Source organism: Vipera ursinii (assembly GCF_947247035.1).
Source record: "Vipera ursinii genome assembly, chromosome: 1".
NCBI lineage: Eukaryota > Metazoa > Chordata > Lepidosauria > Squamata > Viperidae > Vipera > Vipera ursinii.
This window is the reverse complement of record NC_139512.1, coordinates 340,001,074-340,027,538: the sequence shown is the minus strand read 5'-3', so window position 1 is coordinate 340,027,538 and position 26,465 is coordinate 340,001,074. Positions and strand designations below refer to the sequence as shown.

Genomic DNA, 26,465 nt, shown 5'->3' with positions numbered 1-26,465 from the left:
GTTTTGTGTAGTTATTGAATATGAATGGGGAGAACATCAAGCCCTGCACTGCCTCCTTCCCATTAATAGGCCTAGGGTTCAGTGTTCTCCTCCAAAATTTTTCTATCAGGAAGGAGAACCAGTATACAACTGACCTCACTCTAACCCTTGAAGACAGCTCAGAAAGGTACCATGATCAAAGGTATTGAAAATGGCTGAAAGACCAAGGAACAACAAGATTGTCACACTATTCCTATCCTGGTCCCACTAGAGACCACCAATAAGCATCATAATGCTTGAAATGAAAGTCTGAAATGACTCCAGATTGTCTGTTTTCTCCAGGGCCTTCTGCAACTGCAGCCCAACCACTTTCTCCACAACCTTCCCCCAAATATTACTCAGTCAAGTGATGGTTTCACTTCCTCTGCCAAGGACACTTTTACCACCCCACGAACCAGCTCATCCTTCGCTTCCCTGCAGGATTTCACCAACCAGAAGGGGCAGAGGTCCCAACTGCAAGTGACTGAGGTGATATTGCAGAAGATCCTATCCACTTCCTCAGGATTCATGGTATCAAACTCATGAAGCAAGACAGACCACAGCCATCTCCTCTGCATCCTTCCAACTGGCTTCAGGCTTTGAGATCACTCCAAGAAGTCTTGGAATTCTTCCAGAGACCAACTTGGAAGCTACATTTGATGATAATTGATATTTCCAGACCAGGAACATGAAGAGCTTTGTGTGAGTTATTGTCACATACTGCACTCTGTTTTTAAAGCTATTTTCTTCAAGGAAGGGGCATGGTCAACACAACAGATATAGTTGATAAAAGGTGCTTAATTTCAGAACTGAAAGCATCCTCAAACTATGTATTTTATGGGAGAGCATAAAATTTAATTAATCACTCATCATTCAACATATCTATTGCAAGAGACATTCCACAGGCTACATGTAGCCCCCCCACCCCAACCTACAGAGCTAATTGTGGGAACCTGGCAAAATGGCAAAAAGAATGCTCATTGCATGCAACATCGAATCTCATCCATAATTTTCCTGACTCTTTTGTTCTGGCTTGCTAGCATTCATTGCTAAAACCATTTGGGTACAAAACTTTTCCCATTCCTTTCCTACAAATGGGATGTATGTTTGAAACCAAGCAGGTTTTAGATGTTTGCCACCCTTCCAAGTATACCATTGCTTGGAAAATGTCAAGAAAAAAACACTAGATGTCACTTTTAATATTTTTTGCAAACACAATAATGCTGGGTCAGTTGAGGTGTAAATGTGTGCCTGTCCCTTATGAATCAGTCAGAAAGCAAAAATACCTATCAACTGATAAGTCCTTTTACTCATGTTTCCAAGAGTCAGGTTCCCCCTCCTCCCCACATTCATAGAGAATGTTTGTTCCAGCTGAAGCAAAGCGACATTTGATCTATCAGGGTTAACAGGGAGTGTTTTGTAGAGAGCTGCTGTCACCAAGGAGAAGAGAAGAGAACTTCAGAGTGGAAACACAGCAAAACACTCATCAGGGCATGCTAGGAGATTCTTCTTTTTCTGGATCCTGCTTCCAAAATTCTGAAAAGCCCCTCAGGTTTTTAAAATAGAAGAATAGCTGAGACTTCTGGTTTAAGAGGAAAGCAAGGGTTCAGGCATGTATCCTACTTCTAAAGTAGCTGATAGCATGAAGACACCAAAATGCTGAGATAGAGATCATTTTGAGAAGAATCCACCTACTTGGGTCTTTCCTGATTCTGTGAAATCCTGTGGGAGTGGGAGATGGGTATGTAAACCTTGTCTTTAAAAAGATCAATGAGGTGGGTTCTTAATGCTATAAGTGGTTGGACGTATTTCTAATGATGGGTTGAACAAGAAGAAAACAGCTAAAACTCTAAAAACGGCTCAGTGGATTGCAGGCAAAGCTCCATCAGGGATTCTGCCAGGAAAATGTCTGGGATTCAGGATGCCAGTGTGCGAAGCATCCGCCCCTACAAAACAAGCGAACAATACTTGTATGCCATGAAGGAGGATCTGGCAGAATGGCTTAAGGAACTCTATGATGTCGACATTGATGTGAGATCTTTTCTGGATGTCCTGGATACAGGTGTCCTTCTTTGTCATCACGCTAACAACATCACCCAGGTGGCCAGAGACCTCAACCAGGAATATCCAAGTTTGGGCAAAAAACTCCAACTTCCCATATATGGTGTAACCTGTAATGATTTTGCTCAGCCAAGCACCTTCCAAGCTCGAGACAATGTGTCCAACTTTATTCAGTGGTGCCGAAAAGAGATGGATATTAAAGGTACACAGATTTGAATTGATATACTGTGCAATGCTGTAAGAAAAAATTGCTAAAAGCGAATTGTTTGAATGATTAAAATGTGAATACACATTGCTTTCCTTTCTTTCCTTTTTCTTTTGTCTTTTCTATCGATTCATGGGTCATCTGTTCAATTGTTAACCATATCTTTCTAAAGTCCAAACTAAACTTATTTAGAACAGGGCTTTGCATGATACTTTAAAAGACTATATATACAGTATACACTCATGAACGTATCTCACTCTGCTAGAAAAGCAAAGCAGAAGATGACTGAATGCTTCTGTCCTAGTGTTCCTCTGTTCTCAGATTTGTTCTGGAAATTTGGTTACACTCATACTCAAGTTAATGAAAAGAGAAATAATATCCTTACAGTCTAATTCCCTTCCTTGGCCTTTCACCCCCATAATCCACTTCCATTGTCGCTTTCCTATTAAATTGTTTGTTGCCATCAGAAAGAGCAGTGTTTGCAATTCAGGATGACAGTTGTAGATGCTTTTAACCAGAAATTAACTCTCCTTAAATTGGGGGTGTAATGTAAATCTTCAAGAATGGAGATTTAGAAAATCAGTTAACACGTAGTTTAAGTGCAGGTAGAAACTAGAAGACCCGAACAACTAAATTTTAAAGTGAGCAATATTTAAATTGTGTGGAATGTTTATTTGTATTGTGTTTCACCTGTCTCTGCTTCCTCTATTGCATTTCCCCCTGGCAAAACAGAGGGGGTGAAATGTTTGGTATCTTGTTCCTGCATTTTAATAAGATGATATTTTTAAGGTGTATTGTTTTGGTGTGAAACTGCTGATTTTGTTTGTTTCTTAGCTACTTTATACTGTGGTTTTGGTTTGGGTTTTTTTCTAAAGTCATTTTTTTAATGTTTTTCATGCCAAGCAGGTGGACAATTGAGTGAGTTTCAGTCCCAATGGGGAAACATGGGGGTCAAAAAGATCAAGATGTTGGCCACCAGTGACTGAAGCCCTGTTCTTTCTTATTTCTGTCTCATACATTTCCCATTAGGAAGAATAATGAGAAAAAAGGAGCACTCTAAGATTTAAACTTAAAGGCTGAATCCTAAGATATTCACTTTCCATTATATATATCTGAATAGGAAGGCAACTTACCTTTTTTGCAACATTTCTCTCATTTTCTCATTGTTTCGCATGCATTTGGAGTTGCTTTGACTCTTCCACCATTTCCATTGGCTTTCTCTCACTCTTCTGCTGGACTGCTTTGTCCAGCACTTAGAACAATTCATGGAGGACAATACAGGAGCCAAAGCTATAGCAATCATGGTTATGTGGAGCCCCCAAATTCAGAATCTGTGAATAATACTAAATGGTTGAAAACTACCATGAGAAAAGCTTGTTGAGTTGTCAAAAACCTCTTGGCCATCAAAGGAGGCAAATAAATCTCAACTAGAATCATAAGCATTTATCTATCTATCTATCTATCTATCTATCTATCTATCTATCTATCTATCTATCTATCTATCTATCTAGCAATCATCTATCTATCTATCTATCATCTATCTAGCAATCATCTATCTATCTATCTATCTATCTATCTATCTATCTATCTATCTATCTATCTATCTATCTATCTATCATCTATCTAGCAATCATCTATATATCTATGTATCTATATATCATCTATCTAGCAATCATCTATCTGTCTGTCTGTCTGTCTATCTATCTATCTATCTATCTATCTATCTATCTATCTATCTATCTATCTATCTATCTAAATTTATTTATTTATTCAATTTCTATAGCTGCCTATCTCAACCAGACTCTGATCAGCTTATAACCCAAAAAACTATAAAGCAGTTAAATCAATTTAAAAAAAGCAAAACAATTAAAAACATCAAATAATAAATAAATAAATTCATACATAATCTTCGTTGGATTTTGTATCCATCAGATGATCTGGGCAGCAACATCTATGATTCACAAAAGTGGGGAAAACATGCTGGCTGCAAACGATAATGGTAGCTATTATCCAATCAATATAGATAAATAGCTGAAGGGGAAAAGCTACATTAGCACCCAGAACACAACATTTCAAGTGGGCAGGCCATGTATGACCTTCTCTTTGGTTCAGCTCCAGAAGTGCCTGCTTTATCTGCTTGCCATTAGAGTCAGATTTTGTTTTGTTTTAAAAAAGGGGGCTCCATATGCAGAGAAACACCTGCATTCCCCAGCCTGTTAGATGGCAGCCATGATGTGGATTTTGTTAATATTTAATTCGGAAGAATGGCAAAGAGCCACATTCTTCTTCAGTAGAAGAATGGCTTGAAGGCGGACCATTTAAGTTATTAAGTCATTATTTTTTACTTCTGGGCATGCCTCCCTGAGCATTCTTTTGGGTACATCCCATGCATTTTTTTTTTACAATACACTTAGACAATTAATATTTTGCTCCAATTCAGTGAAACCAAATAATTTTAATATGATAAAATAAATAAATAAATAAATACAGAATGCTAAGAATCAGTACATTGGGATTGGATTGTAGAAGTGGTGTTTGGAATGGTAACGTACAGGCAGCCCTTGGCTTATGACCACCAACAGGACCAGATTTCCACTGCTAAGCAAGGCTGTGTTAAGTGAGTTGTGTTTGATTTTACAATCTTATTTTGCCATGATTGTTAAGCAAATCACTGCCATGGTTAAGCAAATTGTAAGATTGTAGTCATTAAGCAAATGCAGCTTTCCCAATTGACTTTGGTTGCTGTAAGTTGGCTGGGAAGGTCACAGATGTTGACCACGTGACCCCGAAGCACTGCAACCAAAGCAAATCCAATTAGTCTTTTGTTTCTTACTCAACTCTTACTGGGTTTTCATCTTTTCTCTGAGAGAATCTTGTAGCGATTCTCCATCTTTCTTCGCCTCACTGCATTCAGCCTCTCTGTTCTCTTTTAGATGTCCTGATGTTTGAGACGGAGGACCTGGTCTTGCGCAAGAACGAGAAGAACTTTGTCTTGTGTCTTCTGGAGGTAGCCCGGCGGGCTTCTCGTTTTGGCATGAGCGCTCCTGTCCTCATCCAAATGGAGGAAGACATTGAGGATGAGATCCGTGAGGACATGAACCTGCCACCGGATGAAACGCTTCTTCCCCGGCCCAAGAGAGAACCTCCTAACTTCAAGAATCTGGACCAGATGGTACAAGTGTCTTTAAGAATGGCTAGACACGAGTTACATGTGAGAGGATCAGGAACAGAAGGTTTATTAGTGCCACTAAAGACTTTCCCCATACTGGCTCCAGTGTCAGTATCCTTTTGGTTCATAGTTTTTTAATCTCTCATCCTCAATCTACGAAACTGGAATTTGTGGAGATGTCTAGCAATAACTCTTAGTTATTCTGATTCTTTTGTTGTTGTTGTTAGCTGCAAAGTCATGTCCAACCCATTGCGACCCCATGGACAATGTTCCTCCAGGCCTTCCTGTCCTCTAGCATCTTTTGGAGTCCATTTAAGCTCACGCCTACTGCTTCAGTGACTCCATCCAGCCACCTCATTCTCTGTTGTCCCTTTCTTCTCTTGCCCTCAATCTTTCCCAGCATTAGGCTCTTCTCCAGTGAGTCCTTCCTTCTCATTAGGTGGCCAAAGTATTTGAGTTTCAACTTCAGGATCTGGCCTTCTAAAGAGCAGTCAGGGTTGATCTCCTCTAGGACTGACCGGTATGAATGCCTTGCAGTCCAAGGGACTCGCAGGAGTCTTCTCCAGCACCATAGTATTGATTCTTTTACTGCCTCCCGTAGAAGGCATGGATCCATCTGACATTTTCAAATGAGGGCTAGTGACAAGCTCCCTATTAAAAAGGCCATGCAACAGGGGAGAACATCTAGATGGCCTTGGCTATTCCTTATGCAGAGTCAGACCTGGTTGGCTGGTGAATGAGAGACCACAGGGAATTACTGGGAGTCAGTTGGCATATAATTGTAATAAATAATTATTAATCAGTTAAAACATTTGGATCAACTGTGAAAGTTTCCATGCAAACCCATTATATTATTTGCTCTATTATTTTAAATATTCTGCAACACATCTGACTTATTTTGGTTTCAATAATATAGACCTAATTGCCCTTTCCTAGTTACACTCTGGCAATCTAACGACACCAAGGCTGTATTTTGTATAGGTAGATGTCAATTTATGACCATAATAAAGCCTGGAATTTCGACTGTATGTCACAACAGTCATAAGTTGAGGATTGTCCATCTCCAGAAGTAACTTCCCATCCAGAAAACTCCCACATGGTTACATGCTTAGGTGATGTTGTCTGATAGGATTTGGATTCAGATTCATTAAATTCATTCATTCATTCGTTCATTCATTCCATTTCTATAATAGCCATTTCAAATAAGTGACTCTTGACTCTGCTTGTCTCCCACTCTGCTTTTGAGATGCATTAAAGACCCATTTTTTCCTTCTGGCATTACATCTGAATGAGCACAAGCTGCTGGATGAGGTTTTTAATCCCGGCACTTAGGCATTTGCAGATGCTTTTTATATTTAGTTTTATAACATAGTTTTATTGATCCTTACTGTTATTTGTCATGTGTACTGCCCTGAGCTGTGTGCTAAGTAAGAAGACTATATACAGGTAGTCTTCATTTAGTCCCTGACTCATTTAGCAATCATTCACCATTACAGCAATGATGAAAAAATAAATGTTGCAACCAGTCCTTGGATGATCCTTGCAGAATTTAAAGCAAAGGAAAGATCCTAAACTCATAATGTTCCACTTAACAATTGAGTTACTGGTCCCAATTATGGTTGCTAAACGAGGACTACCTGTACATTCATAAATTGATTTAACTGAGTAACAGAGTTCAGTGGATAATTATCTAAACAACACAAAAAGTCCTTTTTTTTTCTTTAAAATTAAACTTCTGGTAGGGTTTTTCAACTTCAGGGCAAGTTTACTTGATGCCTTTCATTACTAAGATCTTTATGATTTTTCCTTTGGTTTTCCCTGAAGGTCCAATGCCTTGTTAGCCGATGCACTTGTCCAGTTCAGTTCTCCATGGTCAAAGTCTCAGAGGGAAAGTATCGCATTGGTGATTCCAACACTCTCATTTTTGTTAGGGTGAGTCAAGCTTAAACCTTACCTTTCAGGAAGCAAGAATTCTACGGAACTTCACATGTTGAGCTCCTTGGAGTAAAGATCTGCCAATAGCAACCTCCTTTAATGAACAAACAATTCCTGAGAGTCCGGTCTGTCCATTGTGCTGAGAAAAAACAACTTGCATATACAAAATGAAAGCAACCTAAACGTATCCTTCAATATAGGGGTGTTTGCAGGGTTAGGGTCAAAAAAAGTCAAGATGGCGACCAAGATGATTTTTCAAAAGGCAACTGGACTTTGTATTTCCTTGAAGGTGTTTCGTTTCTCATCCAAGCAGTTTCTTCAGTTCTGACTGAATGGAACTTTCATCTATTCCAGGAACATTCCACACCCATTTGCATTCTGATTCAGGTGACCCTGAAGGCACCAATAAACTCCCAAGTGGCCTCAATGATCTCAGAGAGAGTGCTAATGATCAGATGACTGCAAGGAAAAATAAATCCTTCCACTCCCTCATCCTTCAATCAGAATTAAAGAAGCTTCTTGGATGAGAAGCGAAATGTCCTCAAGGAAAACCCCCAAAGAAAATCCAATTGCCTTTTGGAAAAAGCACCTTGGTGACAATCATGACCTGGATAACTGAGAATCTCTATAGACATTCAAGATGGTGACGTTGATGGTCAAAGCTTTGCCTTCCATCTACGAGATACATTTTAAAAGGTGCAGCTTCAATCATTCTGTCACAATTGCCCTCTTGACTTTTTTGACCAAGGTCTGAGGACAGCCCTGACTCACTTGCTCTCATAGACATCCACATTGAACATATGATTTCTTTTCAAAGCATGCAGCGATTATGTAGATCACTGAAAGAGAATAAAAATTAGTAAGCCAAAGAAAGGAAAGGCACAAAATAAGAAAATGACAAATAGCTAAATCTACTGTATCTCTCCATTCATGCTTTTATTCTCATGAATGTTTTCCTTTTCCCATACACCATCTTAATGCACTCAGGAGTCTTCTTCTGCTGCAAAGCAAATATGTGGGCTGCACAACCTCACTGCAGCATAAAACTCCACTTCCCTTCCTAAATTTTCCTTACTGTCACCTCTCATTACCTGTCCAGCAGAATTATACCAATCGCTTTCCCAACATGCTTAACAAACCATTATTCTGTTGTTTTTACATTCACCCTTTCTACCTTTTTCCAAAGGGGCCCTCTGCTTTCACTCATTCAGCTGGAATCTCCTTATTTAGCCCTCTTCACCCACTTCTAAAGCAGATTTTTTTTAAAATTTCTATAACAATAGTTCTGCATTTCCTCTATCTCTTAACTGTTGGCTTCATTACAACTATCTTTCCCCCCTCTACTTCTATTATATAGTTTGTTCCTCTCATCCTTATTCTTTGCAGCATCACTGAACAAAAAATAGTCTTGAAAGGTAATTATGTTTTAGAAGGGTCTGCCCTTGAAGACCACTCGGAGGCTTCAACTGGTGCAGAATGCGGCCGCGCGGGTTGTAATGGGGGTTTCCCGATACTCCCATGTAACACCTCTACTCCGCGAGCTACATTGGCTTCCGGTTGCCCTCCGGGTGAAATTCAAGGTGCTGGTTATCACCTATAAAGCCCTACATGGCCTGGGTCCGGGATATTTGAGGGAACACCTGCTGCCGGCATCAAACGCCCTTCGCCCAGTGCGCTCCCACAGGGAGGGTCTGCTCAGGGTTCCGCCGGTGAGAGATTGCCGGCGGGTGACACCCAGGGATAGGGCCTTCTCAGTGGGAGCGCCTGCCCTCTGGAACCAGCTGCCGGTGGAGCTGAGGACTGCCCCCGACCTCCGATCATTCCGCCGGGGCCTGAAGACCTGGCTCTTCGAGCTCTCGGGCCCAGGCTGAGGAGAAAATTTTAACTGGGGTTTTTAAGTGTACAGGGTGAATTTAATATTTTTTAACTGGTTTTAACTTTTGTATGTTTTGATTTTTAATTCCCTGTAAACCGCCCTGAGTCCTCAGGGAAAGGGCGGTATATAAATATAATAAAATAAAATAAAATAAAATAAATAAGTTAAACTGTACTACTCTTAATGAGTTAGTAAATATATTAATTCATGTGTCACGCTTCCGACTAACGAACCCAAGCAAGCAAGCAAGCACCATCGAGGCAATCCGATCTCTTAATGCAAAACTTTATTGAGTACCTCATTTCGGCACGAATGAAGCAAAACCAGCTTTGGTTAATTCCCATGCAAACCACTATAATTAAAATATAGAATTCTCCCTCCCCCTATTAGTGCAGATCACATGGTCCAATCAAGTCTCAAATTATTGTTATGAGAAAGTGTCTTTGTGGGTTTGCAAACACCTGCTGAAACGTCCTTGGTTCACACGGGCTGACTTCTTGTTGTCCGGAACTTGCTTTTCATTCCCTTCTCTCCTCCCCCACTAGTGTATTGGCAAACTGAGAAGCAATAATGATGGCAACCTCACGTGCACGCGTCAAGCTTGACATCATGTATAAATCACATTTCCACATAAAAGAGTTCCAGTCATATTAGTAGAGTTCAAAGGATCAACTAGCTCAGCATCCGGTTTTCATAGCACTCAATTAAACATCTTTAGGAAGCAGGGCAGGATCAAGAAAACTTTCCTCTGTTTTCTGGTATTCAGAGATAAATTTACTTCTGAGCCTGAGAGTTTTATTACAAATGTAGCAAGTAGATGAATTTATCCCACTTTTAAAGCCACACTAGACAACCAGTGATTTCTTTACCAGATTTCTCAGTGCCTTCAAAAGTCAAAGAGCTTCTAATGTACTTGAAAAATTATTTAAAATGAGGGTGATATGCAGAGATGTATCAGCCTTGAAAGTAGCAATTTTGAACTGTACAGGCTGTCCTTGTCTTATGACCAAAATTGGAGGTGGAATTTCTAGTCCTATGTTGTTGCAGTCATAAGTTGAGTTGCATTCAATTTTTGAAGTGGTTGTTAAAGAAATCATCATGGTCATTAAATCACCCAATGTGATCTTTAAGCAAATCTAGTTTCCCCAACAATTTTTTTTGCCAGAAATTAGCAAAAAAAGATGCAAATTACAAACATGTGACTGTAGTCAATCATAAATGCAAGCCAGTTGCCAAGTCTCAGAATTGTGATCATGTGACCACCATCACATAAGTATAAATACAGCTTATAAATCATTTTTTCTGAGGCTGTTGTAACTTCAAACAGTTGCTAAATGAACTGTTGTAAGTTGAGGACTACCAGTATAGCACAGTCAAACATCAGGAGATGATCACAGGAAATGTTTTAAGACATTTTTCCAATATGTCATAAAATGCTTTATGATAATTTTTATGTCATAAAATGTTTTATAAAATTTGCCAAATTTCAATTCAACAGGAGTCATGGGTCCCAGATTTTGGATGCATTCTATAAGTTAGCCCATTTGAGATATATTGGTTGAAAAACCTTTGCCCTAGAGTGCACCGTTTCACCATGTTAAAACCTACAGACAGAAGATAGTATGTGGTGCAGCTGACATATATAGAATAGTTCCCACATTTGAACTTCTTTGGAAATTATCCTGCTGTGGATTCAAAGAATGTGACTGGATAGGATATCCACTTGCACACAAGTCTCTGAGCATGCTACTTTGGGTCTGCTCAATGCTACATTCTACCATGGATCAGTATGTGCAGTTAAATGGCAGCAAAGATTATTTGAATTTTCTAACCCACTATGCCATCTAATGATCACCTGGATGTTTGCAGCTCAAATATGGAAGCTCCTTTCCCAATCATGGTGGCCAAACTTCTACCAAGGGATTGTGATGTCAACCTATCCTTTCAATTAATTCATTGGGGGGGGTGGAGTTCAAATCTATTCCCACTCCCTCTAGGAATCCTGTTAAATCAATTATTTCTTGTTATTAATGAAATAATTCAGCTGTTTGCTTAGTTGATTAGCTGGGTAATGGAAAGCAGAAAATCAGGGCTTCCAGGAAGAATGTGCAAAGGCAAGTCCCAATCCAAGGCTGTGAATCTTTGTTTTAAAGAACAATAGTTGGATGCGCACTCTTCAAAAAAGCCAAGGATGGCTAACATGGCGTCTGATATCATGGAAGGGTGATTTTTGCTCACATGTGTTTTTGGTTGGTCTAGATCCTGCGGAATCATGTAATGGTCCGAGTAGGTGGTGGCTGGGACACCCTGGAACACTACCTGGATAAGCACGATCCATGCCGGTGTACTTCACTCTGTGAGTCCATTTCTATTCCTCAAGTGTAAAGTATGACTTTGCCTGCAATTCTAAGTTTAGACTCCAAGAATGACATCTATCAATCATATCTGAGGCATTTTTTGAGCCAAAAATGCACAAGTATCTCTGCTCTGCTAACAAGATAGGATGCCTCCTCTTACAACAATTCTCTATTTTAAAGGTGCATCCATGTACTGCATATATCTCCTAGTTGGAGTGGGGCAAGACAATATCTAGATTTAGAGTTCCTACTTGCATAGAATAATGTGAGCCTGCTTGGTTGCAGTTGTGGCACATAGATAGTCCTTGAGTTACTGCTGTAATGGAGCCCCTCCATTATGGTTGTAACTCCTGACAGTTATAAAACTTGACTGATCCAATTTTATGAATTTATTGAGGCAAATCTGTGGTCATTAAGTGAACTCCACAGTTGTTAAAGGAACCAATGGTTTGCTATGGGCACCGTTTTGCCAAAAACTGGAGTGTTGGCTTTCAGCAGAACTTCATTAAATACAATCACATAAACACAGGATGCTACGAATGGCCATACATGCACCTCAGAATTTTGGAAGTTGAAGTCCACGAGTCATAAAAGAGCCAAGGTTGCCTATCCCTGGCCTAGTTGCTGGGTGCCTGAAGTACACTCATGTGACTGCAGGGGGGCCTAACAGTTGGAACTTAGAATCTGGGTCATAAGAACCCCCCCAAGTAAGATTGTTGGAAATTGAAATGGTCACTAAGCTACCAGTTGTAAGTTGAGGCTGTTAAATATGGCCAAACTGACCAGTGATTTCCTTAACATGAAAAGGGAGTGCTGCATGTGACACAGACGTAGCTAAGGCTGGTGACCTGGTTCATGCCTTTTCAATTATACTGAAAGCATAATGAGGAAGCTTCAATTGACCAACATCATGGTGGGCTTTGGAGGTCGATATTTATGGGCCCATCTGATTTTTGACATACAACGCAACTTGGAATGTAAAAGGAATAAACAGTAAAGAGCCTGAATGAAATGAAAGAATGGCAAAAAGATGTGTTGTGGGTCTATGAAATTAGAAGCCGTTCTGGTCAATGTATGATCTCATGGAGTTGAATATAGGCAGTGACTGAAAATGAGATTTATTGAGAAAGAAAAGGCTAAGTTATATGTCAGAAAGCATACGACCACGATCATTTTGATTGTTGTGCAATTGCATGAAAATAGGAATTTTTAAATTAATATTGTGATGAGTTTGAAGAAAAGCTGTCCAACTTTCTGAATGAATGTAATGTAATTCCAAGGGGGAAAACAATACATTAGTTAACATGAGAGAAAATAATATAGAAAAATTGATTGGGCCTTTGGAAGACCCAAGAATGAATGAGAATCATGACTGGTGAATGCCTGCTTAGAAACAGGGGCTTTCAAATTGGGGATTGAAGCAAAGTCTCTTAGTAAAGGTTGAGGATATGAAGTCATGAGAAATTTTGAATTAGAGTGTCCATTATTTGATTGGTGTCAAAATTGGATCTCAAGAAAAAAAATGATCATGGAAGAAGAGAAAAACAGTTAAAAGACACTTGAATTAAATTAGAAGGTCTGCTGGAAGTATGAAACTATGAGAATGTATTAGAAGGTAGATTAACTTCCCAGGAGAATGAATGGAAAGGGAATGTACAGAAAAAGAAAGCGGAAGCTGTTTTGAACCGAGGGAAAATAACTGAAACAGGAGGAGTTAATTGTATGGAAAAAAGATGCTTGGTGGAATTGGAATGATGAAGTGAAAAAAGGTGCAGATGAGAAAAAAAATACATACAGATAATCCTCAACTTACAGCCATTTATTTAGCAGCTATTCAAAGTTACAATGGCACTGAAAAAATAACTTATGACTGGTCCTTACACTTACAACCATTACAACATCCCCAACAGTCATGTGATCAAAACTTGGGCACTTGGCAATTAGCATCTACAACGGCACCATCCCAGGGTCACACGATCACAATTTGCGACCCTTCCAGACAGCTTCTGACAAGTGAAGACAATGGGGGAAGTTGGATTTGCTTAATGACCTCACGATGCACTTAACAGAAACAATTGCAGTGATTCACTTAATAACTGTGGCAAAAAAAAATTGGATGCCACTCACTTAACCATTTTACTTTGCAATGGAAATTCTGGTTGCAGATGTGGTTGTAAACCGAGGGCTTATAAGGGAATGGATTCTGCAGACAGTGAAGATGAGAGAAAGATATAATGTATTTAGACAAAAATATAATTCTAAAGAATGTATTCAAAAAGAGAAAGAAGTGGATTAAATAACATTAAAACGCAGAGTACTTTTTATGATTTTTTTAAAAAAAACATGTTTTGGAAAGGAGTAAAAATGGAAATTAACATTAGAATTATGTAACAAAATAATATCTTACCAGAAATTGTAGTGCCAAAAGTTCTAGAGGGCTCCAGGCTTATATGCTACAACACTTTGTTGTTACTGCTTTTTCCACAGCTCACAAGCAGATCTTGAAGATGGCCAGTCCTCAGAAGATGCAGGCTACCCAGGTTCAACATGAGATCACAGCCCGTTTAACACCCAGGAAAGACAGCTGTAATAAGCCCCAGCCTGCCTTAATTGTGAGCAGATGCCAAAGTCCACTGCCCCCAGTGGAGTGGAGGTCTTATCTGCCCCACAGTTCAGGCTCTGGGTGGAAGAAGGCTCAAGCACCCTCAGATAATGGTGGCAGCAGTCGCAGCAAGAAAAACGAAGGACCAAAGATGTCCCAGGATCATTCAGAGCCCAGGAAAGCCCCTTCAATAAGGTAAATAGATTTCCACAGAATGTTTTTTTTAAAATTTGGAATGTGTTCTTTCATTGGTTAGCATCATTTGACTCACCTACGATCTAGCAAGCATGCTCAGTATCTTTATATATATCATGTAACATTTCATAGCATCCCATGATATTCTTAGCATGCTTTTCTTAATGCTCATTGTCATATTCAGGAGGTATGTTTCCCACATTTTAATGAGTCATAATGAGTTTGTAAAATTATGGGTCCTAAAATTCAAATCTTTGTGAAGACTTTGTCTCTGGCCGGTTTGAACTGTGTCAAGTGCATGTAACCAGGAGTTCAATTCAAAGCACTGAAAGTTTATTACATGCAACCTATAGACCAGAATCTGATCTACTAGCGGCCAAGCCAAATTGGCGCTAGATAAGGGTCAACAGAATTCACAGGGGAATGGACTTGGATCTCTTGTAGGAGGATAGCGTTTATAAACTGATGATGCCTTTGACCCTGACCTTGGGTTCAGCCTGCTCATCTCCTACAAATCAGTTTTTATCAGAATCCACATTCCACATGGAGAAAGTTCTGTTACTTTAAAGAGCTACAAACATTAATCAAAGACATTCCTACCTACTGAAAACCTTACTCAAAGAGGCCTCCCTCTCCTGCTCCCATCAACATGGTGTATGTAATGTCAGTACACACATGCAATGCTTATTCCCAGTTTCATAGCTGTTGACCTTTTTCTTTTTCCAGGGTGAGGGAGCGACCCGCAACTCCATCCCAGAGATTTCCAGGTCCAGGAGAGAGGCTTGGATCCAAGCAGTCGGTTTCTACTCTGAGTGGGAGAGAGACATTTTATGTCTCATTGTCTTCTCAGCAAAATGGGAGCATGGAGAACAACTCACATGATTTGAGATATTTTTCTGGTCCAAGGTCTAGAAGACAACCTGGTAGTATTGAGACAGTGGCGGAGAATCTGAAAACAGAAATTAAGAAACCAGTACCACTGGGAACAATGAAACAAAGGAATGAGGCATTTCAGTCAGCAGGGAATGTCCAGCGAACAGTGAACAGTTGTTCACAGATATGTTCTACCAGCCCAGATAAGCACTTTAAAACCTCCCACCAACAGACTGTTAAGGTCCCAATGGAAAATTTACAGGGACAACACAAAGGGACTCCTGTGCATAATTGGAAGAAAGATTCAATAGGTCAGCGATCTTCATCCCCAGTGAAGCACACAGGCCAGGTTCAAAGAGAGGATAGTTGCTTAAGGACCTCGGGAAAAGTTGGCACACTTTTCTGCAGGCCTCCAACTCCTAGAAGGAATGAGGTTTATCAAGGATTGTTCAGGAATAGCGATCCTGATCCTGCCTTGGCCAAAGAACAACACCAGTTGAACAGCAAAAAAATACCCAGGAACGAGATGGGTCCTAAAAAAGAACAAAATAAGATGGCCAGCATGGAAGTTTATGATTCATTGTCTTCTAACTTAAGGATTGGAGTCCATCACTTGGACTCAGAAGAGAAAATGAAAGATAGTCAGGCATTGCAGGGCCAAAAGGATACCCTGAGAATTTCTTGTCATTTGAGCCCTGGAGGTACAAAAGAGCCCTCTGTGGAAAAGGAACGTGTCTACACGCCACTACCTATTAACTTGGCTGAAGAACAATCTTTGTATAGAAGTTTGGAGGAGGAGATTTTGTCCAATATCAAGGAGTTGGAAGCAGAGTCAGATGACAACCATCTTCCTGGAGAGAACCAGTTGGAAGAGTTTAAAAAGGACAATGACCCAGAGAGAAACTCCACAATGGTAGGTTGTATACTCCCCAAAGTATCCATTCCTTCTTTGTCCTCTTTGCAGAGAACCAAGAAGATCTTGACTTATGGTGAAGGCATTCCACGGAGTGGCGTATATGTGCCAGACAGAGACACAACGTTGCATCCAGCAGGCCTCCATTATGACAGTGTAATCCAAGAACTTTCCATGGCCCTCCATCTGGAGCACATGGGGACTGACCTTTCTTCTTCCTTTCCAACGAATTCATATATGCTGAATGGAAGCCAGGCCAAAGTAAGGTTTGGGGAAAGAGAAATTCCACATGAAACCCCTTCAGTGCCTGAAGCAAAGGAGGACAAGCCACCCCATGCAAATAATGGAGGACAGATAGAAGTTAGTGAGAATGGTGATACTCCTCAAACATTACTGAATGAAGAAACTCCCAAATCTTCAGAAAGTTCCATCGTTGCAGAGAATGTGCAAAGTAAACCAAGGAGATTTCTGAAAAAACCAGAGCGTGTGCCGTCCTTTTACAAGCTCAAGCTACGCCCCAAGATCCGTCCACGCAAAGACCACAGGCCTGAGAAGAAGCCTTCAAAGATCCCCACACCAGTGGCATACAGATATGCCCGAAAGGCATCTAGCATCCAAGGCCAGGGCAAAACCCACAGGGCCAAATGTAAGACTAAGAATAGCCCAGCTACGGTGAAACAAGACAGCACTGGAAACCCAAAATTGGAGTGCAGCTTGTCCTCCACACAATGTATGGAACTGACTCTGACGGAACAGATAATGGGAGCTTTGGATGACAAGGAAACTTGGCTGTGATTATTCCTGAATATACAGTTGTAATCTTTTGATATGCTCAAATCCATCCCTCTCCAAAGTTTGCAACCAGCAACCTCCATCTCTGTGAGAAGGGTACACTTCAAAGATATATAGGTAGCCCTTGACCTAGGATTGTAATGGAGCCTGCTCATTATAGTCTAAGTCCTAAAGGTTGTAAAATGACTCAGATTTTATGACCCTTTTTGCAGCAAAATGCTGCTGTCATTAAATGAATCTATGGTTCACAATGAGCACGGTTTTGCTGAAAGTTGGAAGTAAGTGCCAGTTGTCAGCAAAACCATAATAAAACATAGTCATGGGATCATGGGATGCTGCAGATGACCATCAATGTGGCCATGTTGCCCAAGCACCTGAGGTTTAGTATGTGGCTGCGGAGGGAGCCTCATCATCAGAACTTTGAATCTGTGTTCTAAGTAGCCCAAAGGTGGTAGGTCCATTGTAACTTCGAGTGGTCACTAAACAACTGGTCATAAGTCAAGGACTACATGTATACCTAGTTGTTAGTCAAGGACTACCTGCAGATCCATATGCTATCTATATATCAGGGGTCCCCAGCCCCCGGTCTGTGGACCAGTACTGGGCCACGACATGCCAGCAAACAGTCTGAACAAACAAGGAAAGCCCCATCGGCAGGATGTAGGCAGCACACAAAACCACGCCCCTTCCGGTACTCAAAAAAACCTACCTCCATGTGACTGGTCCCTGGTGCCCAAAAGGTTGGGGACCTCTGATCTATATGATAGGTTGAATCGCAGGGAAGGATACCTTCGTTTCTTCTTCTTTTGCTTCCTGAACATTTTCTGAAACTTGATTACAGATGTTTCACCTATACTAGTGAGGACTAGAACCCTTTCATATTCTTAGGGTTACACATAGGTGGATATTTGAGCACAAAAAAAAGACTGCTGGAGAAATCTATGTCTGTTGATCATTGCCTTTTCTGCCAGCTGAGTAACTACTATTGCTCTGGTTTGATCTGATCAGATTCATGATGACTCGCAGCACTTGAGGCCATTTTGTCCTTCTTTCCACAACATATTATCAAATCTATTCCTGGTTGTCCCGCTGGATCACCCCTATATTCCTAGTTATCAGCCCTTTGAGGCAGATCAGGTTTGAACACCAACATTATAAACACTAAGACTACTTTTATTATAGGGTTATAGTAATAGAATCTTGCCATTCTGAATGTGCTCTCCTTCCTTTTTTTCAAATTACATTTTTGCTTTGGATTCAGATTTCTCTTATCTGATCACTGATTTGACTGTGGGTCTTCTTCCCCCTTCCTCAAGGTTATTCTCAGAGCACATCACACTGTCCCACTTAAAATAACTTTTGCACGCGTGGATCTTCCAGATAAGTTGGAAAAGGATATATATGTTGGTTTGGAATTCTGGAAGTTGCATTTCTTGCACATCTGGAAGATATCTAGTTAAAATAGGTGACTTGAAGCATAAACTTTTGCTGGACCAAATGCCTTACTTGACCTTTTAATCATGGTATAAAGGGAGTTGCGTTCCAAAGAACAGGGCAAGGCCAGGAAAATATATATTTGATTGTAATTAAAATGATATTAAATATAATCAAGACATTTAATAGAATGCATATATTTCATGATTTCTTCTTTCTGGATTCTCAGCATCCCAAGCACCCCAAAATATCCCAGTCCTTAAAACATCCTTACATTATTTATTTCCAGGTGCTTATCAAGCATACAGATGATCAGCACTAACACATCCTAAAACCACCTAATTGAGAAGTTAGTATAAAGCTTTTGAAAATGGTCATGATATCAGGACTAGAAAATCTTAATGTTTGAAGAACCAGTGGAATACAGCATCGAAAGCATGCTTGAAGATGGAGCTGGAAGATGAGGATGCCATTGTATTTAAAAAGCTGAGGCTCTTGGATATTTTAGAGGTAGCATGTCCCAAAGAACCCCAAGCCAAGATAGCTTGCATGAGAAAGAAGAAATTATTTAAATCTGAAATAATTCTGAGACTGAATTTGACAAAGTTGGTTCTGAAAAATTCCCTACCTTTTGATACATGCATATAGAAAATGCAGATTTTGAATTTAAAATTTTTTTTTTGTCTTGCCTCTTTTTGCATATACAGTTGAAGGCAGCGAATGTATAAATATTCCTTCTTCCTCCAATGTTCCCCATAATAGCAATCCTCTGAGATGAGTTGGGCGGAGAAAGAGTGACTCCCCATTGCCAGTGAAAGAGCTGGGTAACTCCTTGCCCAGAAGGACTTTCATTGTGGTGCTGCCAACTGAGGATTGCATACCAGTTTGTAGCCAATTCAAGAGATCTGTGCTTCCATGATGTTGGCATCAGTGAATGGCTTGCTCAGCGATGGCGAACCTTTTAGAGACCGAGTGCCCAAACTGCAACCCAAAACCCACTTAGGTATCATTGGGTATTGGGTGGGTTTGGCCCACTGGGTGGGTGTGGCCCATTGGGTGGGTGTGGCCCATTGGGTGGGCGTGGCTGCAGTGGTAATGGCAGACTGGGTGGGACTAAACAGTTCAATCAATCAATTCCAACTTTGTGAGATCCTTTTTCCCCCACGAGGTTGAAATTGATTGATTGATTGATTGAACCTTTTTTTTTTGCACACGGCAGTGGAGGCCTAAAGCGAAAAGGTTTTATAAAACCCAGCTGAAAGCCTAGGACTGGGGCGACATTGCACATGCCCACAGAGAGGGCTCTGTGTGCCACCTGTGGCATGTGTGCCATAGGTTCACCACCATGGGGCTAGATGGTTTATTTCTGGCTCATCTGCAAGGAGCTGGGACCTCTCTGAAGCTGGTGGTTGGGTGTTTTGGTACTTAAAAGATTGTGACTTCGGTTCCCCATTGGAAGGAACTGCGGCCTGTAGGTAAATGCTTGCTTAATTAGCACCCTTTCCTGTCCTACAGCAAGTGGGCAAAGCAGCTGAGAGAAATCTGATGACACTTTTGACTCTTTTTCTCTTCAGCACAGGATGGCTGGGTGAACAAAGCTGCAGGCTATTCATTCATGTTTCTTCCCCTTCTTACCTTTCTTGTGTGGAGTGAGCGGGGGGGGGGGGAGCTCTTTTTGACTGATTTATTTAACCGGGTTCTCTTTATCTAGCTTTGACTGCTTGTGTGGAGAATTCAAAACAGTTCACAAATTTTTAAGCCTGACAGTATGATGGCATAAGTAGTGGGAAAGATAACATTTGTATAATCCACTCATTTCATTGATAAGCTTGACAATTGTCTGAAAGCATCTTACATCTCACGGAAATTGAGGGGTAGTTTATGCTAAAGCCAAAATGTATTGAAAAAAAGACATTTGGTTGGGTTCACAGGTAACCCGGGCTTTGCCATGGATTTTCTGTAAGCCTGGGGTGCCCAATCTTGGCAACATTAAGACTTGTGGACTCCCAGATTTTCTCAGCCAGCAGAGTTGAAATCCACAGTTGCCAAGATTGGACACTTGTGCTGTGAGCAAACGATGGTATTTCACTTCTTGTTTGGGCACACAGTGGATAGCATCAAGACAAAAGATACATTTGAATTGATTTGATTTACATTATGTTAACATTAAGCCTAATTATTGTTTACTTACTTTCCAGTCATGTCATCAAAGACTGAGTTCATACAACATGTGTAAGCTAATTATTGAATTAACCATTGTCTGGGTTTGTATCATACCATGAAGCATTAACTAACCCAATTGGCTGGATTTCCCACATCTGATTAGCAAAACAACAACGATGTATAAATAAAGATTGCAACTGTTTTGCACCGACTTTGACTGACTTAGTGCAATAGGTTATTGTGTGAAATCTATCAGCCTCAATCAGGTGGCAAATAATGCTGAAAACCTATGCTTTCAATGGAACCACACATTCAGTTTAACACTTGATTTGTATCAGAATGAAACCAGAAAATCAAATCTACGTATGCAAAATGTTTTCTTAGTTTGCTTCCGGTAGGTCTTCTTTTAGCTACCCTGTTTAAGAGGAGGAGACAAAAATCTTTTTTTTAAATGATTATTAGTATTAAAAGAATGGAGAGCTCAAAGCACTTCCTGTCTACTACAAATTAGTAATGATGATGATGATGATGATGATGATGATGGAAGGGACCTTGGAGATCATCTAGTCCAACCCCCTGCAGAGATCTATCAGGAATCTAACTTTCTACCTCCTCTAACTTTGATGTGGCATCTGTAGAGTTTCAAAAACGTGAAGCAACAAAAGAGAAATGGCACTGTTTTTTTTTACATCCAAGACTAAAGATTTTTGCTCCAGGCAATGACCAGTTTGTCATTTCCACAGTCTGATCTGATTTCTCTGCCGTTTTCTCTATGCTCTGCCAAAATGCATCTCCAAAGGGGTAACCTTAAAACCAGTAATTCTCCTTGATGAGTCATCATTGATCCTCCTCCTGCCCAGCCTCCTTTCCTCTGCTCTTCCTCCTCCCTAAAGCGTAGTTCAACTTCTCTCTGTGGGGTGTGCACAGAAGCAATAATTTAGCGATTGCTCCCAGTAGAAAGGGACGCAGCAGCAAAGTTTAATAGTGGGGATAAGAAGGGAATCACTGGAGGCAGCAAAGGATGAACCCTTGCACTGGGGATCTGCCATTCTAAGCAAGAAGCGAGAATTGAAGTCAGGAAGTAGGATTTTGAGGCTAGTCCTACCGTATGCTAAAATCATAGAACACAAGAATCGTAAGGGTGGATGGTACCTTGGAGGTCTTCTAGTCCAACCCCCTGCCCAAGGCAGGAGAGCTTAGATCCATGGTGGCGAACCTATGGCACGCGTGGCACAGGTGGCACACAGAGCCCTCTCTGTGGGCACGTGCGACGTCGCCCCAGTCCTAGGCTTTCAGCTGGGTTTTATAAACCCTTTTTGCTTTAGGCCTCTGCCACCGTGTGCAAAAAAAAAAAGTTCAATCAATCAATTTCAACTTCCCGCGGGGAAAAAAAAGATCTCGCAACGTTGGAATTGATTGATTGAACTGTTTAATCCCACCCAGTCTGCTATTACCACTGCAGCCATGCCCACTTAAAGGGCCACGCCCACCCCATGGGCCACACCCACCCAATGGGCCACACCCACCCAATGGGCCATACCCACCTGGTACCCAATGATACCTAAGTGGGTTTTGGGTTGCAGTTTGGGCACTCGGTCTCTAAAAGGTTCGCCATCACTGGCTTAGATCATCCCGGACAAATGGTAGTCCAATCTTTTCCTGAAAACATCCAGTGGTGGAACACTCACAACTTTGGGAGACAAGATGTTCCATTGATTAATTGCTCTCACCGTCAGGAAATTTCTCCTTATTTCCAGGTAGGATCTCCCTTTAACAAGCTTCCACCCATTGCTTCTTGTTCTGTGCTCAGGTGCTTTGGAGAATAAGTTGACCTCCTCTCTGTGACAGCCCCTCAAGTGCTGTCATGGTGCCATCAGAAGCACCCCAGTGCTTCTCTTTGTTAGGGCCTAGACCAGGGGTAGGCAACCTTGGCTCTTTTATGACTCATCGTTGAAGTCCATGAGTCATAAAAGAGCTGAGGTTGCCTACCCCTGGCCTAGACATATCTAGTTCTCAAAATGAGCTCATTGCTTCAAGCAATAGACGCATCAGAGGGGCAACTCCCTCAGAGTACAGGTAGTTCTTGATTTATAACTGGTTGCTTAGAGACCAAAGTTAGGACCTACCTGAAAAAAGAGACTTATGACCCAGATCCAACATTCTGATGCTCACTCCCATTCCAGCCCCATGACTGTGCTTCAGGTGCTCAGTAATACAGCCACATTTACAGCCATTTGCAGCATCCTCAGGTCACATGACCACATTTTACTATGGTGTTCATTTAACGACTGCTCCAAAAAAGTCATAAAATCCAAGTCAGTCATTCCTATCATAGGTAGAGTTTGGGACTGTTTCATTACCACCTTGGCCATTCATTTCTCCATTTCTGCATTATTGATAGGCACATCTGTTCTGTTTATCCAGGAGTTAGCTCAATCAATATACCAGAATATAGGGCACAAGGCATCTCAGTAAAAGAAACTTGGTGCAGACTTACACATCTGCCTTGCACACTTAGGCATGGACAATCTAAAGACAAAGAGAGAGTTGTAGGGAAAAGCTCATGTTTCAATTGTGGAATGTTTTAGTCACTTATACCTGAATTGAGGAAGAATTGAACACAAGGCTTGCTGGCTGGAGACTTCTGGGAGTTGAAGTCCACACATCTTCAACTGTTAAGGTTGAGAAACACTGTAATACTTGCAAGTGTGAGAATTTTTTGAGCGGCTGATGCTTACAGGGACAGCTGTGTGCCCAAATGTTGCTCAGTTTTGTATCAACTACCCCAAACTAGCCGTCTCTAGACTACAAATCCAAGAGTTGCAATCTCAATGTATTTGGAAGACTTCTGGATGGGTGGGAGCCTGTAGTGTATCTGAGCCAATATATTGGCTGTGTTCACACAATGACCTTACCTAGATCAGCTACACACCAAGCAGGCCCAGTCATACAACAGGCTCGACTTGGTTAGTCTCAACCTCATTTAGCTACGTATTTTGCAACTCAATTATTGTGCAAACTCAGCCCTTTTCATTATTGGACAGTTCAATGTACTACGTGAATCCAGCAGATGTATTAGTTCAGGAACCATGTCTCACAACAAGCGCATATTTTCATTCTTGGAATTATATGGAGAAATCAAACCTTAACAGCTTTTGTTTGCAAGCTTCCCCTCTTTTCTTATTGCTCTCCAGGCTCCCCCCCCGCCCCTTTATTTTCAAACAGGAAACTCTTTGTTAGAGTGTAAGAAGTCTTTGGAAAGTCAAAGTCAGACACCTGAAAGTACGTTTTGTTTCTCTTTCCAGAGCAGACATGTCAAACACAAAGCCCGGGGCCCAGATCCGGCCCACGAAGCGGTTTCATGCGGCCCGCGAAGCCATCCTGGAAGCAGTGAGGGAACAGCCCCCACTGCCTTGGCCCTGGCCCAGAGACCCTCCTTCTGCCAGAGACCCTCAGATCTGTCCCACTCCTGCCCAGGCCCCCATAGGCACCCTTGATGCGAACGATGTAGAGCTGGCCACGCCCACCCAGTAGGCCATATGCACTTTAGCCACGCCCACCTATTAGGCCACGCCCACCCTGGCCATACCCACCCGGCCCCTTGAGGGGAACCGCAATGCTGATGCGGCCCTCAATGAAATTGAGTTTGACACCCCTGTTCCAGAGCATTGCAACTTTGAGGTAAAACTCAGTTACTTTAAAAAAGTAAGCTGATGCTAAAATTTAACAGGGGAAGTTGTCGCTGCCTGGAGATTAAAAATACCTTTTCCTTGGCCACTTCAGGCCCGAGGTCTCCAAATTTAACGTATTATAAAAAATGCAGTACAGGTAGTCCTCAACTTCTGACCACTACTGAGCCCAACATTTCCATTGCTAAGTGAGGCAGTTGTTAAATGTGTTTTGCCTCATTTTACAACCTTTCCTGACACTGTTGTTAAGCGAACCCCTGCAGTTGTTAAGATAGTAACGGTTGTTAAATGAATCTGGCTTCCCCCATTGACTTCGCTTGTCAGAAGGTCGCAAAAGGGGATCACATGATCCTGGGAAACCGCAACCATCATAAATATGAACCAGTTGCCCAGCATCCAAATTTTGATCATGTGACCACAGGGATGCTGCAATGGTTGTAAGCGTGAAAAACAATCATACATCAATGCCGTTGTAAGTTTGAGCAGTCACTAAACAAATGGTTATATGGCGAGGACTACCTGGATTTTAAGTTACTGTTGAAAGCTATTGTATTCCAGAGACTGAAGCAGGACCCCAGAATGGTTTACATTTTGTTTTGCTCAAGGGAGATTGTAGAAAATAACTTTGAAGACAGGTGCCCTTAGATCAGAATGCAAGCAATAGGGAGCCAATGGCAAAATCAGTCAGCCTCTTTATTTGTAATTATCAGAAAACAAACCATCTATAAATTAGCATGAAGACCAAACAGATCATTCTAAAGTTGATTTCTTTAAAGAGGTATCTGCCGGGAAAGACTGTATTGGTCAAAGCCTATATTGGCAAGCCTGTCAGCCAGGACTGTGCCACATATGACAGAATGATTTGCTGTTGTGGGTGTGTGTTTTAATGCACGTAGAAAGTAGCATCTTGAGGAGGCCTGCCTAGGACTTTTTGTCAACTTGCTTGTTTTCCATGCATGTACAAGAAATCTTCTCTTAGGAGAATATGTCCCGGTGAAGTCTGAAGGAGTCAAGACAGCCAGCCTGAAGATGACACTTCCATACTGGTGGTTCTATAAGGAATTTTCTCCTAAGTCTGCCTCAACTAAGAGTGTGTGTTTGCAGAGAGATCCTTCTTGGCTGTGCTTCAATGTCTGGGATTTTTTTCCACTTCCCTGATGTTTTTCTACTATTTGGAAGATATGTGGGTAATCTCCTTAGCTCTGGGTGCTCATGGACAGGGGAAATGTATAACACGTTGGCATTTAAAAAGAACGAGTTGGAGGATTCTACAGTTAATGGTCATCAAGCAAAATAAATCAATAAGCTAAGAGTAGGGAGAGAGGTTCTTCCTCTCCCCCAAATGAGCAGCCCTTTCCTCAAGTGTTAATTTCTAGCTAAGTCCTTGTATACCATGTCTGTGGAGATTCTCAGCCATCCAGGTCATGGTTGTCCCAAAAATGCTTTTTTCCAAAGGCAACTGGACTTTATTTTTCCTTGAAGATGTTTTGCTTCTCATCCAAGAAGCTTCTTCAGCTTCTTCTTGGATGAGAAGTGAAACATCTTCAAGGAAAAACAAAGCCCAGTTTGCCTTTTGAAAAAGCACCTTTGGGACGTGCACCACAGTTGTATCAAGTGTAACCAAAGTAACAAGGTTGCATCATTTATTATGACAAAGGTTGAAACCTCTGACCATGTGGCTGAATCTTATTGCCCATTAGCCTCTGCCACCACGGCCAATCATAGAGGTCTAAAAAGGGCAGGGAGTTGAACTACATCCTCCAGTCAGCATGGACAATAGTGAGGCATCTGGGAGTTGTAGTTTAGCAACACTAGGGGATCCAGAAGTGTATATTCTGAATTTTAAGTGTACAAAGATGGTTTGTGTGTGCCTGAAAAAAATGTGTAAATATAAGCAAATTATATCTCATGGATTCATGTTCTCACATCATCAGAACTTCTGAAGTTTACTGGCAAACCCAGTTTACTTTATGTCCAGACTGAAATGCTTCCCCTATGTCTATAAACATGTATTGTGAAATACATTAAGTGTATCTACAATCTCAGCATACCTATGACTTGAGAGATCCCATCCTTTCATTTCAGTTGCCCTTACTAATCCCTACCAGTCTCACCTAAACTGGGTTTTCTTGGTTCACTTGTTCAACTCGTTTATTCACTCATAGTGTACTCCACTTTCCTCC

The 26,465-nt window shown here is 41.2% G+C and overlaps 1 protein-coding gene across 1 annotated transcript; it reads left to right on the top strand.

Moving 5' to 3' along the window:
* Positions 1 to 1,748: 1,748 nt before the first annotated feature.
* On the top strand, positions 1,749 to 17,710 carry GAS2L2 (growth arrest specific 2 like 2). Its single transcript, XM_083359702.1, has 6 exons — positions 1,749 to 2,281; positions 5,218 to 5,456; positions 7,278 to 7,385; positions 11,524 to 11,620; positions 14,109 to 14,418; positions 15,145 to 17,710. Exons 1-6 carry the CDS (start codon positions 1,924 to 1,926, stop codon positions 16,997 to 16,999), a joined length of 2,967 nt encoding a protein of 988 aa, XP_083215828.1. The 5' UTR covers positions 1,749 to 1,923; the 3' UTR covers positions 17,000 to 17,710.
* Positions 17,711 to 26,465: the final 8,755 nt, after the last annotated feature.

Bases quoted from the DNA above. Each gene is read 5' to 3' on its own strand.
- GAS2L2 (XM_083359702.1), top strand. From the start codon at position 1,924: ATGTCTGGGATTCAGGATGCCAGTGTGCGAAGCATCCGCCCCTACAAA. The intron at 2,282-5,217 runs GTACACAGATTT...GTTCTCTTTTAG, and splicing joins AAAAGAGATGGATATTAAAG to ATGTCCTGATGTTTGAGACG. The intron at 14,419-15,144 runs GTAAATAGATTT...TTCTTTTTCCAG, and splicing joins AGGAAAGCCCCTTCAATAAG to GGTGAGGGAGCGACCCGCAA.